This window comes from Bufo bufo, chromosome 6 (assembly GCF_905171765.1).
Source record: "Bufo bufo chromosome 6, aBufBuf1.1, whole genome shotgun sequence".
NCBI classification, from domain to species: Eukaryota; Metazoa; Chordata; class Amphibia; order Anura; family Bufonidae; genus Bufo; species Bufo bufo.
Window position 1 is genome coordinate 164,962,533 of NC_053394.1, and position 18,378 is coordinate 164,980,910.

General features: G+C 43.1%; 1 protein-coding gene and 1 long non-coding RNA gene across 3 annotated transcripts in view; one reads left to right on the forward strand and one right to left on the reverse strand.

Annotated features, from left to right (window-relative positions):
* Positions 1-14,115, forward strand: part of LOC121003166 — a 37,590-nt gene extending 23,475 nt beyond the window's left edge. Inside the window, exons 2-4 of the long non-coding RNA XR_005779435.1 lie at positions 11,710-11,747; positions 13,085-13,171; positions 13,551-14,115. This is a non-coding gene — a long non-coding RNA (uncharacterized LOC121003166). The remainder of the gene's footprint in view (positions 1-11,709; positions 11,748-13,084; positions 13,172-13,550) is intronic.
* Positions 14,116-14,772: 657 nt separating this feature from the next.
* The window catches only part of RNF20 (ring finger protein 20), a 60,706-nt gene continuing 57,100 nt past the window's right edge, over positions 14,773-18,378 (reverse strand). For both annotated transcript variants that reach the window (XM_040434793.1, XM_040434792.1), the window contains exon 20: positions 14,773-16,515. In XM_040434793.1, the coding sequence (XP_040290727.1) occupies positions 16,339-16,515 (177 nt within the window). In that variant the 3' untranslated portion in view covers positions 14,773-16,338. The remainder of the gene's footprint in view (positions 16,516-18,378) is intronic.

The window sequence follows — 18,378 nt, forward strand, 5'->3', positions numbered from 1 at the left end:
CATGCGGTGTGCTCCGGTGGATGTTCCCCTCTGGTCTTCCGGATCCTTCGTCCCTCCTGCAACTTGCGATATACCTGATCTCCCTGAGTGTGTCCCCCTTGTTCTCTCCAGCCGGGCCTTTCAACAGTGAACTGAAGACTGGTGAGATTGTTCCTGTATTTCTCCTCCCATTAACATTAACTTTTACTAACTGAGTAACCAACTAATCCTCTAACCAGCTAACCTTCTCAACTTTAAGGACATTTATGCAGCCTCAACTTACACCCATACTCTATATGGGATATTGTACCCATAGGAATTGAGGTATTCTGTCCCAAAAAAAAACAACAAACTGTTTGTGGGGAGAGGGAGGGAGAGAGAGAGAGAGAGAGAGAGAGAGAGGGAGGCGGTTGGAGTGGAGAATAATATATTGGGGAGAGACAAGCGAAAAAAATAAAATTAAAAAAAAAGTGGAAATAAAAAAAAAAAGGAAAACCAAGGGGGAAGGAGAGAAAGAGAAAAAAAAAAAAAAAGAAGAAAAAGGGAGAAGGAGAAAACCGAAAAAAAAAAAAAAGGGGAAATGCCACCGAAGGCCAGTAGGCGTTCTGTGGACCTTTCTGGTCATAAACCGGCTATTAAACCCTCTGAAGGAGGGAAAATAGACCAGTTTTTGAGGTCCCCAAGGGTTAATTCCAGAGGTGGGCAAAAGGGTACCAGCTCAAAAAAAAATGAGAATCCCGAAGTGATGGAACTCGAATTACAAAAAGCTCCTGGGTATCCCCAAGGGGAGGAGGGAATAGATGGAGAAGGTGTGACCAACCCCAACCCCAACCCCTCGCCGTTAAATGAAATTCTTCTGGCAGTAAAACAGAACGGGGACCTTATACAGGCTATTACAACCCAGCTGGGCGCAATTCAAGTCGATGTGGGACTGATTAGAGATGATCTGTCTAAAATCCGTGATAGAGTCAATAAGGTGGAGAGCTCTATGGTTACTATACAGAATGAATACAAAGAAATAAACACTGGGTTATTAGGGTTATTCACGTTAGAAAAAAGACGACTGAGGGGAGATCTAATTACTATGTATAAATATATCAGGGGGCAGTACAGAGATCTATCCCATCATCTATTTATCCCCAGGACTGTGACTGTGACGAGGGGACATCCTCTGCGTTTGGAGGAAAGAAGGTTTGTACACAAACATAGAAAAGGGTTCTTTACGGTAAGAGCAGTGAGACTATGGAACTCTCTGCCTGAGGAGGTGGTGATGGTGAGTACAATAAAGGAATTCAAGAGGGGCCTGGATGTATTTCTGGAGTGTAATAATATTACAGGCTATAGCTACTAGAGAGGGGTAGTTGATCCAGGGAGTTATTCTGATTGCCTGATTGGAGTCGGGAAGGAATTTTTTATTCCCCTAAAGTGAGGAAAATTGGCTTCTACCTCACAGGGTTTTTTTGCCTTCCTCTGGATCAACTTGTAGGATGACAGGCCGAACTGGATGGACAAATGTCTTTTTTCGGCCTTATGTACTATGTTACTATGTTACTATGTTACTGAGATGTCCACGTTAAAGACAGATTTTAATCGCCTTAAAAAAAAGGTGGTGGATCTGGAAGACAGATCACGAAGGTACAATGTAAGAATCCTGGGGATCCCAGAGGGTGCGGAAGATAAAAACCCTACTCAATTCATACAGGCGATGATTCTTGAAAATTTTGGGAGGGAGCACTTTTTGCCCTTGTTTCTAGTAGAAAGAGCCCATCGGGTCCCAGATGGTAAATTAATTCCTGGGAGACAACCACGGACACTCCTCGCTAAAATGCTGGCTTCGAGAGATAGAGATATACTACTAAGACGGGCGAGGGAATGTCCCCCTGTTTTATATGATGGAAATAGACTGGCCTTTTTCCCGGATTTTTCCAAAGATGTCTAAGAAAAGAGACGCTTGTTTATTACTGTTAAAAAGAGACTTTGTCTTCCCAGCCAAACTACGGATTATTTTCAATGATATGACTTTATTTTTTGATACGCCGGAGAAAGCTGCGGAGTGGCTTGAACGAAACAATATGTGATCTAACTGCTTAAGGTTTTGCCGGGATCAATAGCTGGCAGATTATGCTCTATATTGTTCTCTTTCTTTGGTTAACTAGCAGTGAGGTGTCGAGCGGAGGGGTGGGGATGGTCATAGGCAAGGGATCTGCTGATTTATGCGGTGGATTAATTGGATTGGGGGGTTGGATGGGGGCTGTGATGTGTCTAGGGTGGGGAAGAGTTGTGTGTGTTTTTTTTTGTTTGTTTTGAATTCTTACCTGGAATGTCAGGGGCCTGGGGGATAGAAGAAAAAGACAAGCGGTTTTTGATTTGATGCGTTCACATCTCCCAGCTATTATATGTTTGATAGAAACACATCTTACGGGGGAGACCTCCAGGGTCGTCACCAGGGGCTGGGCTGCGCACACATACCATTCTACCTTCTCTAGTCATTCTAGGGGAGTGACTGTCTTTATTCATAGAACGATTGATTTTATGTGCGAGGCAGCCTCTGTTGACCACCAGGGGAGATTTGTCTTCCTATATTGTAAGCTGGCGGGGAAGATGTGTATTCTGGCCTTTGTCTATATTCCACCTCCATTTTCTTTCTTAGTACTTAACTATCTGCTAAAATTCATGGATAAATGGCCAGAATGTCCTACATTGATTATGGGAGACTTCAATTGTGTCATCAATCCCGCGGACGACAGGGTCTCTAGTGGTGTCAAGGGGGACCCCTCTGTTCAGGGGTCCCCCTTGGCACGTTTCTGTTTGGAGGCCGGGGTCGAGGATGTTTGGGGAAGTCTGGGACAGGGGAGAAGGGTCTTCTCATGCATTAGTAAATTAGGTAGATCTGGGTCCAGAATAGACCATGCTTTGATTAATAAAAAATATCTGCGATATGTAAAACGAATGAGGTACGAGACTAGGTCACTCTCGGACCATCTGCCCCTACTCCTCGAACTCTGCCTGACCCAGGATAAACAAATAGGGAGGTCTCCATTTAGACTTAACCCCTATTGGTTATCAGTAATAAAAACTCATGCAATAAAACAAAAGGAAATTAACCAATTTTGGGAGGCTAATTATACCTCAGCAAAAACCCAAGTAGTATGGGACACTTTTAAAGGGATTCTGTCACCAGGTTTCACCCCTCCAGATAAAAATATGGTTATGTTCAGGGAGCTTTCACGATTCCTAATGTGGTCTTATAAATGTAATCTGTAGGCTCATTTTGCTAAAAAAACGCTATTACTAACCTGTCATTCAACAAAATAAGTTGCCCAAGGGGATGTAAATGGATCCCAGCTGCCGCCCGCACCCGCCGCCGTTCGTGCCCAGCTCCGCCTTTCCCGACCTCAGCGCCGCCTCATAATCCTGTGTGACGCCTCCGGTTCTCCCTCCCTCCCCCCTCCTTCTGCTCTAACATCTCATGCGTGCGCACAGGGCTCTGCCAGTGTGCAGGTCATCGAGAGGTTGAGCGAAGTGCCGGCGCATGCGCACTTCGCTCTATGAAGCCGAACGGAGAAGTCCGCACGGGCGCATCAGGCAGAGCCCTGTGCGCACGCGCGAGATGTTAGAGCAGAAGGAGGGGGGAGGGAGGGAGAGCCGCAGGCGTCACACAGGATTATGAGGCGGCGCTGAGGTCGGGAAAAACGGAGCTGGGCACGAACGGCGGCGGGTGCGGGCGGCAGCTTGGATTCATTTACATTATTTTGTTGAATGACAGGTTAGTAATAGCGTTTTTTTTTAGCAAAATGAGCCTACAGATTACATTTATAAGACCACATTAGGAATCGTGAAAGCGCCCTGAACATAACCATATTTTTATCTGGAGGGGGTGAAACCTGGTGACAGAATCCCTTTAAGGCCTATATGAGGGGAATAATGGTTAGTAATATTGCTAACCTAAGAAAGGAGTACGGGGAAAAGGAGGGAAACTTAAAAGAACAAGCTTCCTTAGCTACACAATCTTACTATATAAATAGGACAGAGGAAAATAGGGAAACCATGCAGAAAACCACACAAGTATATTCCAATTTCCTGCTGGAGAAGGCCCAACAGAGTTTATTCTTTAAGGGCCAAAAATACTTTACTGGGGCGTCCGGGGAAACTTCTATCTAGAGTGATCTCGAGTCAGGAACCCAAGAAAAATATAGACAATATCTGATTGGCTAATGGGAGGATAGTTGTTGGACAAAATTCTATAGAGAAAGTTTTCTTGGACTACTTTTCAGAACTTTATAGAGCTGATTGTAGGATTACGGATGAAATGATGGATGCCTATCTTGACGGTATTATTTTCCCTACTATTACCTTGGCTCAAAGGAGGGTACTTGAGGCTGATTTCTCAATCCAGGAGCTTGAAGGGGCAATTAAACTTTGCTCGGGTAACTCCACCCCCGGCTCAGATGGACTCCCATATGAATTTTATAGTAAATATAAGGAGGTTATTTTTCCCAAATTGTTGGGGGTCTTTGCTGAGTCGGTGGAGGAGGGGACCCTGCCGGGTTCAATGTTGGAAGCTGTGATAATATTAATTCCAAAAAAAGGTAAGGACCCCACAGAACTGAGATCCTACAGACCGATTTCATTGTTGAACGCGGACGTAAAGCTCCTCGCAAGTATTTTGGCCACAAGACTCTCTGGGGTCATCTCCTCCATTGTCCACCCGGACTAGAACGGTTTTAGACCAAATAAGGGCACTCACCATAATCTTCATCGGCTTTTTGCTAATATACAGGCCCCTGGGGGGTCTGCTCGCTCCATCCTGTCACTGGATGCTTCTAAGGCCTTTGACAGGGTGGAGTGGCGATTCCTGTGGAGGTTCCTGGCCAGGATGGGCTTTGGGGAGAGATTCATAAATATGATTAAACTATTGTATAGATCCCCCACGGCTAAGTTGAGTCTCAACGGGCGCCTTACTACTAGTTTTGATTTAAATAGAGGTACTCGCCAGGGCTGCCCATTGTCACCACTCCTATTTGATATTTATATTGAGCCTCTGGCTCTGGCTATTAGGCAGGACGTTCAAATTAAAGGATTTGGAATACTAGGCGTGGAGGATCGGATTTCCCTATATGCGGACGATGTCCTTTTTTTTTATAGATAATACAGAAATAACCGCCCCAAGAATTATCCGGATGGTTAAACTATTTGGTGAGGTATCAGGCCTAGATATAAACTGGACGAAGACAATTCTGATGCCAATAGATCCGTTGCCCCTAAAGGAGTCCTTGATAACCCAGCTAGATGTTGCTGACACTTTTCAATACTTGGGTATGATGATATCTCCCAAGGTTGAAAATTGTGTACAACTCAATTTGATCCCATTGATAATGAAAATTAGGGCAAAAGTAGGGACTTGGCTGAGACTTTCCTTATTCTACCTCAAATCCTCTATGTTCTTAGGAATATACCTACCTGGATACAGGATAAATATTTTAAACTTATGGAAAAAATAATAAATGATTTAGTTTGGGGAAGAAAACGTGTGAGACTCAAATTGAAATACTTGTATAAACCTTTGGAACAGGGGGGTTTAAACCTCCCTTGGTTCAAAGGTTATTTTATTGCTGCTCAGCTATGGATGTGTTATGAATGGCAAAATAGTACATTTTTGAGTAGGTTAGTGAGAAGCTCCTCGCATAATAATATATTTATGTTTCTGGAATCCGGCCTACTGATTAATAGAGTCCGGGGCCATAAAGAGACTACAAAATTACTACTGAAAATCTGGGCTACTACTAGAGGATGGTTGGGGGTGAAGGGATCACTTATATTCACGCCTCTTTGGCACAATATTCACTTACAGAGTTTAGAGGGTATAGCTACGGATCAATTTTGGCAAAAGAATGGGATTCTTTATATCACACAGGTTGTTAAGAATAGAGAGATTAAGTCGTTTGTGGAACTATCACATAATATAGTGAACCTGTCTTGGTTCAGGTATTTTCAGCTTCGGTCAGCACTTTTTAGTTTGAATGACAAATCACTGTTAGAAATAGATAATACTTCTCCGCTAAATAGGTGGCTAGGGAAGATATAACAAAGAATGAAGATTTCTAATATATATAAACTATTAATTAAATCACGTTTTGGAGAGACACAATCGCCGGGACAAAGGGCCTGGGAGATGGATTGCCCAAATATACAATCGGTAGGGTGGGGAAGCCTTTTTACTAATTTTGATTTACTATCTCACAACTTTAATCCTGTTTTAATACAGTTTAATATTTATCATAGATTATATGTTACCCCCACCTGGTTAAACAAGTGTGGATTAAGAGACACCTCCAAATGTCTGCGATGTGATACTGTAGGTGCGGATTATCTGCACATGATCTGGACCTGTCCAGAACTTGGAGCTTATTGGAACGGTATTAATAATCTTCTTACTCATAAATTGAAAATATGGATTCCTCTGGAGCCACAATTGTTCTTACTGAATGACTTTTCGTTAATAGGTAGCCATAAATATCAAAAGATTCTGTTAGGTAGAACACTATTATTGGCCAGAGTTCTGATTAGTCGGAGCTGGTTTGCACTCCATACTCCAGAGGTAAACAACTGGATAAACTTGGTTAATAAGGTTAAAAACTACGAACGGATTCTCTATAAGCAGAGAGATGCACTAGAGAAATGGACTAAGATATGGGATGACTGGAAGTGTTGACTTAACTGTATTTGTATCTGTATCTATATATATATTTTTCTCTCTTCCCTTTCTTTCTTCCTTCTCCCCTTCCTTCTCTGCCCTTTAGAGAGATGGGGGGGGGGGGGGGGGGCGCACCACAGGGGGGGGGTTGGGGGTAAAATGGCATTAATTTTATTAAGTTTGAATATTTTGTATTCGTTTTGTATATCAATAAAGAGATTGAAGTTTAAAACAAAACAAAAACATCCATTCAATCGAATGCCTTTGAGGCATCTAGCGTTACTATAAGTCTCTCCCCAATATTGTCTGCCTTAAGTTGCATATTTAAGAAACATCTTGTTATATTATCAGTTGTTGTTTTCTCTGCCATGAATCCAGTTTGATCTACGTGTAACTAAAGAACTTAAACCTCCTTTTAGTCTGTTTGCTAACAGTTTCGCGAGTATTTTATTATCTGTATTAATCAATTAAATTGGCCTATAGGATTCCATTAATTTTGGGTCTTTCCCCAATTTTAAGATCAATGTTATTAATGATTCCCGTAGAGATGGTGGTAGTATTTTTCCCTTTCTGGAGGTATTCCACATGTCCAGCATCCTAGGGATTAGCACTTTCCCGTAAGTTCCGTACAGTTCAAAGGGTATCCCATCTGATCCTGGGGATTTATTTTTTGCAGTTGCTTTTAGTGTCTTTTCTATTTCAGTTAGAGCTATTTCCTTTTCCAATCTTAATTTCTGTTCCTCTTTCCAAAAAATACTCTATTTCTTGTTTTCCCTGGTTTTGACTAATTTTATATAGTCCTTCAAAATAAAATAAAAATTCCTGGTATTTGGCCCTGCATGTAGTATTACTTTGCATTATTTTGTCTTTGCTGCTCGGCCAGCAAAAACAACTCCTCTTTGTATTTAGTTTGAATACCATTCAGTCTCTGATGGTTATCTTTAGAAGGATTCTCTACATATTCTCTTTTGAGATTTCTCTGATCCTGTTCAATATCATTAATATACCTCTGTTTTTCTTTTTTGTATTTAGAAGTATACTTCAAGATAATTCCTCTTATATAGGCTTTACTGGCTTCCCACACTATAGAGTTATCCGCTGTGCCTTCATTTTTTTCAAAGTATTCTGCAATCTCTTTTTGTAGCTTTTCGTGTCCTCCCAATATATTAATCCATCCTAAATTTATTCTGACCTTGGTGCTCCTCCCAATTTGATTATCCCGAAACGTTACCATCATTGGCTTGTAAACTGATATACCCCGTTGTGCATATTTTATTTTTAAAACGTGATGTAGTGCCTTCTTATTCACAAACGCCATATCTATTCTCGATAGAACTTTGTGTGTTTTGGAGAAACAAGAAAACTTCTTAACCCCAGGGTTTTGAAGTCTCCATATGTCTATCCATTCTAATTCTTCTATTGTGTTTTTTAAACAACAATTTTCCCTATTCTACATCTACATCTATCTCCCCCTCCATTACCATATTGTAGTCGCCTACTACTATAAGTGCTCTATCATCTCTATTTAGTGCAACATTGTAAACTTTAATTAATACTTCTATTGTAAATGGAGGGGGTATGTAAATATTTGCTATAATTCAGGGAACATTATCTAGTACACAATCCATTACAACATATTGTCCCTCTTTATCTATAATTACTTCTATTACTTTTATGTTAATATTTTTATGAACCATAATACTGACCCCCCTCGAATATGAAGAGAATACTGAGTGATATGCTACCTGCTCCCAGGGTTTGACAATAGACTTACTATTTTCTTTAGTTAATGTATAACTGTCGTATATATATTTTTTTCTGGAGTATTGGATTGTGGTGATTAATATCTCCTTGGTGGCCCTATTTCAACTTTTCACTGTGTATTCAATTACCCCTTAATTCCACATTTTTGTTCCCTGTACTGCCTACTTTTACCTGTGCTTAAAATAGGGTGCTCGGCATGGTCCATGGTCCGTCTATCAACAGATAGACGGAGCAGGCAGCGTGCAGGGTGACATTACTGACAGCCAGGGACTGTAAGTAAATGATTAAAGCCAGGTCCTCCCCAGCAGCTGATAACAGTGCCTGGGCTGTGTGCACTTCTCCCTGTCCCTGCGCTTGGCAGACGCTCCCTCACTCAGCAGAGCTGGAGAATGCAGAGTTGGAGCAGCGCAGAGCAGGGAAGGAAGATCTGCCATCTGCTCAGTGTATAAATGAAAGCAACATGTGGTAAGAGGGACCCCTTTGTGCTGCAAGAGATTAACCCTTTAGGGGGTAGGGCTCTGGTTTCTGACACTTTTGGGGGGCTATTGTTACTGGCTAGTGAGGGCAGGCGGGATTAGCCTCAGGGTGAGGGCAGTGGCGGCCATCTTAACTGAATAGTGAAATTGCAGTTTTATGCAGACTGGTTGCTAAGGGCTGAATCTTATTAAATATGGGGTAAGTCAGTCTAATAGTAACTGATTCTGGAATATCATGTTATTAGTAACTACATATATGAAAATTTAAATTAGGGTCTAAATGTGACAGTTATCCTTTAAGTGCGTCTCCAGGAGGCATACTATGGCTGGATGAAATCTATTAATTGCGTCAAATACTGCTGCGATTCTTTTAACCCCGGTTCCTAAACCTCTTATATTCCATGATACTATTCTCATACTACATCAGAACGTAGTTCTAGTTGTTAGCGTTGTGGGAAATTATTTAGTAGGAGAAGGGGGCCTATTGGAAAAGGGAGAAAAGGAGGGGAAGAAAAAAAAGTTTGAAAATTATCAAATATATCAGACAAGATGAGGAAAGACGTATCCGGATTAGATGTTAAAAGAAGCAGATCATCCGCATACGCCGCCGTTAGATGTTCATGACCTCCCAATGGAATGCTCTTAATATCTAGATGTTGCCAAATGTGTTGTTGGTGTTAATTTTTTTTGGTCAGCGAGTGTACAGTCGTGGCCAAAAGTTTTGAGAATTACATAAATATTGGAAATTGGAAAAGTTGCTGCTTAAGTTTTTATAATAGCAATTTGCATATACTCCAGAATGTTATGAAGAGTGATCAGATGAATTGCATAGTCCTTCTTTGCCATGAAAATTAACTTAAAGAGGACCTTTCACCGATTCTTTCCCTATGAACTAACTATACAGACATGTGGAGCGGCGCCCGGGGATCTCACTGCACTTACTATTATCCCCGGGCGCCGCTCCGTTCTCCTGCTATGCCCTCCGGTATATCCGTTCCCTAAGTTATGGTAGGCGGAGTCTGCCCTAACGCTGGCCAATCGCATTGCAGAGCTCACAGCCTGGGAGAAAATAACCTCCCAGGCTGTGAGCTCTGCGCTGCGATTGGCCAGCGCTAGGGCAGACTCCGCCTACCATAACTTAGGGACTGGTATCTCCGCCTACTATAACTTAGTGAGCGGAGATACCGGAGGGCATAGCGGGAGAACGGAGCGGCGCCCGGGGATAATAGTAAGTGCAGTGAGATCCCCGGGCGCCGCTCTACATATCTGTATAGTTAGTTCATAGAGTAAGAATCGGTTAAAGGTCCTCTTTAATCCCAATAAAACCTTTCCACTGCATTTCATTGCTGTCATTAAAGGACCTGCTGAGATCATTTCAGTAATCGTCTTGTTAACTCAGGTGAGAATGTTGACGAGCACAAGGCTGGAGATCATTATGTCAGGCTGATTGGGTTAAAATGGCAGACTTGACATGTTAAAAGGAGGGCGATGCTTGAAATCATTGTTCTTCCATTGTTAACCATGGTGACCTGCAAAGAAACGCGTGCAGCCATCATTGCGTTGCATAAAAATGGCTTCACAGGCAAGGATATTGTGGCTACTAAGATTGCACCTCAATCAACAATTTATAGGATCATCAAGAACTTCAAGGAAAGAGGTTCAATTCTTGTTAAGAAGGCTTCAGGGCATCCAAGAAAGTCCAGCAAGCGCCAGGATCGTCTCCTAAAGAGGATTCAGCTGCGGGATCGGAGTGCCACCAGTGCAGAGCTTGCTCAGGAATGGCAGCAGGCAGGTGTGAGCACATCTGCACGCACAGTGAGGTGAAGACTTTTGGAAGATGGCCTGGTGTCAAGAAGGGCAGCAAAGAAGCCACTTCTCTCCAAAAAAAAACATCAGGGACAGATTGATCTTCTGCAGAAAGTATGGTGAATGGACTGCTGAGGACTGGGGCAAAGTCATATTCTCCGATGAAGCCTCTTTCCGATTGTTTGGGGCATCTGGAAAAAGGCTTGTCCGGAGAAGAAAAGGTGAGCGCTACCATCAGTCCTGTGTCATGCCAACAGTAAAGCATCCTGAGACCATTCATGTGTGGGGTTGCTTCTCATCCAAGGGAGTGGGCTCACTCAGAATTTTGCCCAAAAACACAGCCATGAATAAAGAATGGTACCAAAACACCCTCCAACAGAAACTTCTTCCAACAATCCAACAACAGTTTGGTGAAGAACAATGCATTTTCCAGCACGATGGAGCACCGTGCCATAAGGCAAAAGTGATAACTAAGTGGCTCGGGGACCAAAACGTTGACATTTTGGGTCCATGGCCTGGAAACTCCCCAGATCTTAATCCCATTGAGAACTTGTGGTCAATCCCCAAGAGGCGGGTGGACAAACAAAAACCCACTAATTCTGACAAAGTCCAAGAAGTGATTATGAAAGAATGGGTTGCTATCAGTCAGGAATTGGCCCAGAAGTTGATTGATAGCATGCCCAGTCGAATTGCAGAGGTCCTGAAAAAGAAGGGCCAACACTGCAAATACTGACTCTTTACATAAATGTCATGTAATTGTCGATAAAAGCCTTTGAAACGTATGAAGTGCGTGTAATTAATTTCACTACATCACAGAAACAACTGAAACAAAGATCTAAAAGCAAAGCAGTTTAGCAGAAAACTTTGTGAAAACTAATATTTGTGTCATTCTCAAAACTTTTGGCCACGACTGTACATCCAGTTAAAACATGGGTACAACATACTTATCTGTGGTCACGGTTACATAACCTATATTCTTGTGTCTTTCAGAAACAGAAAATTAGACAGTTGAGGAGACAATTCACATGGTAAGACTACGGTGGTAGTTGTTCAAGTCCTTTTTTATAAAATGTCAGAAGCGTTATCAACTGTGAAGGCATCATATGAACAATGGATGGGACTACATGTAACCTGCACAGAGCAGAAATCCGTTTTATGACTTGGATTTATGTGCCCGAGAATGTAGTTTATACATGAAGAATGAGGACTTTAAAGGGGCATCTACATTCTATACATTCTTACCGGTTAAAGGGGTATTCCGGTTATACCCTATCCACAGAATAGGAGATCACTATTAGATCAATGAGCATCCAATCACGAGAACCGAGGCCCCAAACCATGAAGAGCCCCTCAAAAATGAACGGAGTGGGTCGACGGAAATGTGCACGGCTGCTCCATTCATTTCTAGCCAAGTGCTATCCTCAACTATAAACGAAGCTCCGACTGAAACTGAGCGGCCACGCACATTTCCGACAATCCGCTCTGTTCATTTCAGGGGATAGGTCTTCAGTAAAAAATATCTCGAAAAACCCCTTTAAGTTTGGCATATTTGACCTGCTTTTGAACTACTTCTCTTCTGTTGTGTCTCGCATCAAAGGACAGTCAACACGCATTTAGGTAAACTGAACTGAAAGAACCGCAGACAGAAAACCAAATTAATCTATAAATCCAGAGTAGGGTTAAAGAGGCTGTAAGGGTTCAGAGCTGAGCCCAGACATACTTATATTTTCACCCAGGCAGGCCCCCTGATGTTAGCATCCGAGCAGGTCATGCTTCGATGCGCTCCCTTTCCCTGCGCAGGATCGTGCAAGTCAAGGGCTTTTTTTATTTACAATAATACACTGCTGGGCGGAAGTTTCCACCCAGCGGTGTGTTCGGTGACGTCACTGGCTCTGATGGTCCGGCTTTAGCGCTGCCCTAGGTGCAAAAACAGGCAGCTCGTGACTTCGCTATGAAAATGCAAAATAGATATTTAATCTAGAGTCCAGAGATGATTTGTCCTCCAAGATAGCTTCCATACTTCACACTAGGGAATGTTTTAAGACTTCAGGTGGGGCTATATAAGCAGTTTGGTACCACCACATTTTGACAATGAACTGGATGACCCAAAAACATGATGGACCCTTCTCTTATCCACCATCATGGGATATGGTTTTCGGTACGTCTGGCATCACTGTTCAGCTATTTATCAACATTTATCTATGTCCAGAATATGCAAGAACAATTGTACAATAGTCAGCAATCATCAGATAAACCCCTAAATAAGGACAGCCCCCCTCACATCCTAGCCATAAGGATGATGGAAGCCCCCTTCCCCCATATTTCAAGAAACTAAAGTGAAGGTTTATCTTTTGTTATGTTTCAGGATTCAAGAGATTTACAAAGAATACTTTATTTTAACGTGGAAGATATAAAAATCCCCAAGATGGAAAGGCATCTTCCACTACTACGGGTAAATGGCTTATTGTGTGTAGAGCTCAAAATCCAGTGATATCTGCAGCCCACAGCTTCCATTTTTGTTGGATATACATGGCCACCTACCTTGTGGTTTTGGCTTGCATTGGCCGATAAAAGGGAAACCACTGGAGTACACGAGCAGTTGTAATTCTGTAGGCCATATACAGTGATGGAAAGATGGGCAACAACTTTAAAGCTGAACATGTTTTATGATCCAGGAAATCCTCTTGGTGGGTATGACACCATGCTAAAGGTAGATCTATCTGGGCTTCTTCTGCTTTCATTCACCATAGATGAAAACCATGTCTTATCAGAGGGTGTAATGTTGGGCTGTAGCAGAAAGCTAATCTTCATTTTCCTGTAATGCATTTCAGGGATTGTCTCATGGGGAGCGTTGCTACATGTTCAGTATCATCAATGTCTATGACCCAGAACCAGCTCGAAGGAGATTATACCACAAACACAAAATGCTCTGCAAAAAGGCCCTCTCATATTGAACATTGAAGAAAAGCACCGTCATCAGACTATTATCATAATTCGGAAGCAATCACTCTGAAACCATTACAGAAAGAAAGTTTATTTACCTCCGGAAAAATACAGGCAGCATTTCATCAAGAGTCGGAATCATCCTGGATCCCACATTCTCCCAGTATTACTATGTAGCCTTTCCATAGTGGGCTGAACTTCCAGTCACACTTTACTCACAAGCACCACAACTAAAGCAGGAATTCACACAAGACACGATGTTACAATAGTGATAGAACACCAATCATCCTAAATATTCACAGTAAGAACCCTGATGTGAAAAGGCAAAGTGGTGGGATTCACCATATATGTGTAAAGCTCCATACTAGCTGTCCAACTCGTGTACTCTTTCTTTCATCATAGGATGTGCAAGACTTCTCTCATGTCCATTATTAAAAACAAAATTATACCAGACCACCAGAGATTGTGTATTTTGTGTAATGAGACCTACAGCGTTAGCAATATATACATCTATTTGTATGGTGCCAACAGTGATGGTTTGAGGAGATAGAAGTCGGCCACTCACCTGTCTAACAACTTCTATGCAGTGGACAACTGCTCCATGTTTTCTATTGAAATACCCATCTAACTTTCATCCTATGCCGACTTACCATGACATAATTCAGGTTGCTGGGGTCTACCAGCTGTAACTCCCAACAGTCCTGAGAGTATGAAGGTCTTGTACCCAGCTGGCAATACATACCCAGCAAATATCTGTACTGGGAAAATATTTGCTAGGATATGCAACCAGTGTCTGATTGGCAGAGCCACGACTATCGTGACCTCTGATGATGACTAGAAAGTAGTCAGATGTGCTAGGTCAGCTCCACCCTGCTTTTTTTTTTAAGCAGCTACATGGTGGACCAAACATATGTCCTCCAAAGAAGACTGAGAGGAGACAAAAAGGCAAGGCACGTTGCTGCCACTTTGTGAGCGCAGGGGTCACATTGGTCACTGAGACAATATTTCTAACCGCACCCCAGTTCTAGTGTGGCTCACAGTTAGAGCACAGAGTTGGTAAGGGGCCGACAGACATAACAAAGAGATAATAGTAATTATATTTTTTTTTTAAATACCAGTCACAATTGATATTTTGTGAACATTTCAAAGGAACATGAGGTTTCTCATCTCACCCGGGAAAAGAGCACAAGATTAGAATTCTTTACTTTCCTGGCAGGTGCCTGCTCCTACCTGCTGCTGCGCAATGCACATGGTATTTCCATATCCAATTGGAATAGCTCCTTAAAGGAGTTGTCTAGGATTTTACAAGTGATGGCCTATCCTCAGGATAAACCATCACTATCTGATCAGTGGGGATCTAACTCCCAGCACCCTCGTCAACCAGCTGTTCTGTAGCAGCTCCACCGACGAAACTACTCAGCTCCATCCAGTGTGTAGTGGACAGAGCCGGTTACTGCAGCACTGTCCCCACTAAAGTGAATGAGAGTAGTGCTGCAGTTAGAAGCTCCGTCCAACACACACTGCATAGAGCTGCATAACTTCAGCGTGAGAGCTGCTGCAGCTGATTGGCTGGGGTGCAGGGTGTCAGATCCAAGCTGATCATACAGTGATGTCATATCTTGAGGATAGACTAACTTCTTAATTCCCTTAAAGGCGTTGTCCAGTCAGTAAAATGTTAATTTCAAAATAAAGGTCTAGAAAAGGGTAGAAAAGCTAAATAATCCATAGTCACAACCCCTCATTCTTCCTGCTAGTTTCTACTTTCTGGTCCTTCTCGACACCCAGGAAATGACCACTCAACCAGTCAAAGACCAGAGCAGCGACCTGCTTCAGCCACTGCCTGGCTAAGGGCTCATTCACTGCGTGAGAAAAGGTAGTAGAGTAGAGAGACCAGCACAGATCTGGGAACAACGGAACGGGAGCAGCAGGGGATTTGTGAGGTATCTTTTTTTTATGAAAATATTGCCAGAAAAATTTACTAGCCAGACAACCCAATTAAAGGAGTTCCATGAAGTACATGGTTGCTGTCTTCCAGAAACAGCCCCACTATTGGTCATAGATCTTGTCAGCCGCAATGCCTGACGCAACCCATAATGGACTGCTTCTAGAAGTGAGCAGCCATTTATTCCCCATTCACCCTCCCACCTCTGCACTGTATTTTTTAAATTTAGTCGTCCTTTAATATTGGTCCGCAACAGATTCTCCTTTGAAAATATTTTGTGACGCCCACTGATACCGGAAGTAGGGATTAGTGAATTTCTATTCACAAGTGGTGATCAAAAAAAGGAAAGAAAAGGTCTTGGTTAGACTTCAAATAAATATTTTCATCTCCAATATGATAGAACAGAGACATTTTTAGTTCCATAAAAAAAAAATCCAGTGGGATCCTAGTTCCACCTGTACATATCTGTATCACAGCTTCTCTGGAAGCATCAGTTCAGGAGACTGCCACCATCAGAAATATCAGCACATCATAACACAGGCAATGGTCCCTGGTGAAGAGGACTTCTTGCTTATGTGGTAGGATAAGATTTATGTGGACACAGTATTACAATGTGAAGATAGAGGGCAGTGTGCGTATGACTTGGATGGCTTGTGCAGGTGAGGTCTTTCTTGTGGCTACCTCTGTCCATAGAGTCGACCGATACATGAAAGACCCGGCAATATGTCACCCATTCACCCAATGTAAATGCGATGGAAATCGTTTGCGCCAAATGCAGCGTTGCATTTTGGGCACTTGCGCTGGCGTGTGTCATATCTTGTCTTCACACACTCAAAGCAGAAGACGTGGAAACATTTCGTTAAGACAGCATCCATTTTGCGGGAGTTGCAGCAAGGACACGTGAGTCGAGACTGTGGGAGACAAGGTTGAAATTAGGATAAGAATGTTCCATAATGCATACTGTACATCAAAATGGTTGCATGGAAAGATGTTTTCCGACCTAGACTATAATACTGATGACCTAACCTTAGGAAAACAAGTCAATATCTGATCACTGACGGTCTAACATCTCTGCCGAGTGAATAAGCTACGTCATTCCGGCAACCACCATGTACCGATCAGCTCCCTACTCCTGTTTATGGTTGTGCCTAGTACTGCAGATCCCTAAAGCTCAGAGCCATTCAAGTGAGCTGCAAAACCAGGCAATATCAGTACCAAAAGTACAGCGCTGTGCCTGGCAAAGCATGAAGAAGCATATTTGCCATCCCCCACCATGCTGTGTGTAGTGGAGTTTCAGAGGCCCCACTGCAGAACATGCCTTTGGTTATCTTCTATGTATGCTGTTCATATGATGCACACACATCCAGCAGATACTAATGCGTTGGAAATGTATTGGACACTTAGTGGTACATTCTGGGTCTTACCTAAGTTTGTGGTACCAGCCAAGAAGAAAAACTAAAACTTTTTTTTCAATATTGAACATCTAGAAGACATGCATAGTACTGTGCATTACTGGGCGCTGCTCAAGGGCAAGCATGCCAATTACAGCACCTTCTGACTGGATTGGTCCAAAGCCATTACATGATCGCCCTATTGCCATCAACATTTCCAAGTAGTACAACCTTAATGATGATTGTGCTGCTGGAAATAAATCAATCTTGAAGGTACCGTATTTTTCGCCCTATAGGACGCACCGGCCCATAAGATGCACCTAGGTTTTTGGGGAGGAAAATAAGAAAAAAAAATATTTTAACCAAAAGGTGTGGGTTTGGAACTAATGGTGGTCTGTGGATGACGGACACTGTTATGGGGGGGATCTGTGGATGACGGACACTGTTATGGGGGGATCTGTGCATGACGGACACTGTTATGGGGGGGATCTGTGGATGACGGACACTGTTATGGGGGGGATCTGTGGATGACGGACACTGTTATGGGGGGGGATCTGTGGATGACGGACACTGTTATGGGGGGGATCTGTGGATGACGGACACTTATGGTGGGATCTGTGGATGACGGACACTTATGGGGGGATCTGTGGATGACGGACACTGTTACAGGGGGGGGGGAATCTGTGGCTGGCACTGTTACAGGGGGGGGGATCTGTGGATGGCACTGTTATATATGTGCCATCCACAGACCCCCCACCCCATAACAGTGCCATCCACAGTGCCCCCCCAGCCCATAACAGTGCCATCCACAGACCCCCACCCCTTAACTGTGCCATCCACAGATTCCGCCGCCGCCTACAAATATAAAATGTATTATTGAATTAAAAGTTATTAAACATGCCCCCCTCACTCCTAATAGTACCGTATATCCGAATTTCTTCTGTATAATGCCGGCAGGCGGGCCGGCGCGTCCCTCAGTGACGTCACTTGTCTGCGCCGCCTGCTTCATTCATAAAGGAGGCGGTGCAGGCACGTGACATCAGTGAGTTACGCTGCCGCCCGCCCGTCCTGCCTGCCGGCATTATACAAAAGAAATTCGCATATACGGTACTATTAGGAGTGAGGGGGGCATGTTTAATAACTTTTAATTCAATAATACATTTTATATTAGTATACCAGAGCGGTGGGGCGGGGCTATAGTACAGTGACCGCACCGCCCCACCGCTATTGCCGGCCCCCAGCTCCTCCTCCCAGTCCCTCCCCCGGCCCCCGCTCCGTACATCGCATCCAGCGATGTAAAACTGCCAGCATTCGCCCCATAAGACGCAGGGGCATTTTCCTCCCATTTTTGGGGAGGAAAAAGTGCGTCTTATGGGGCGAAAA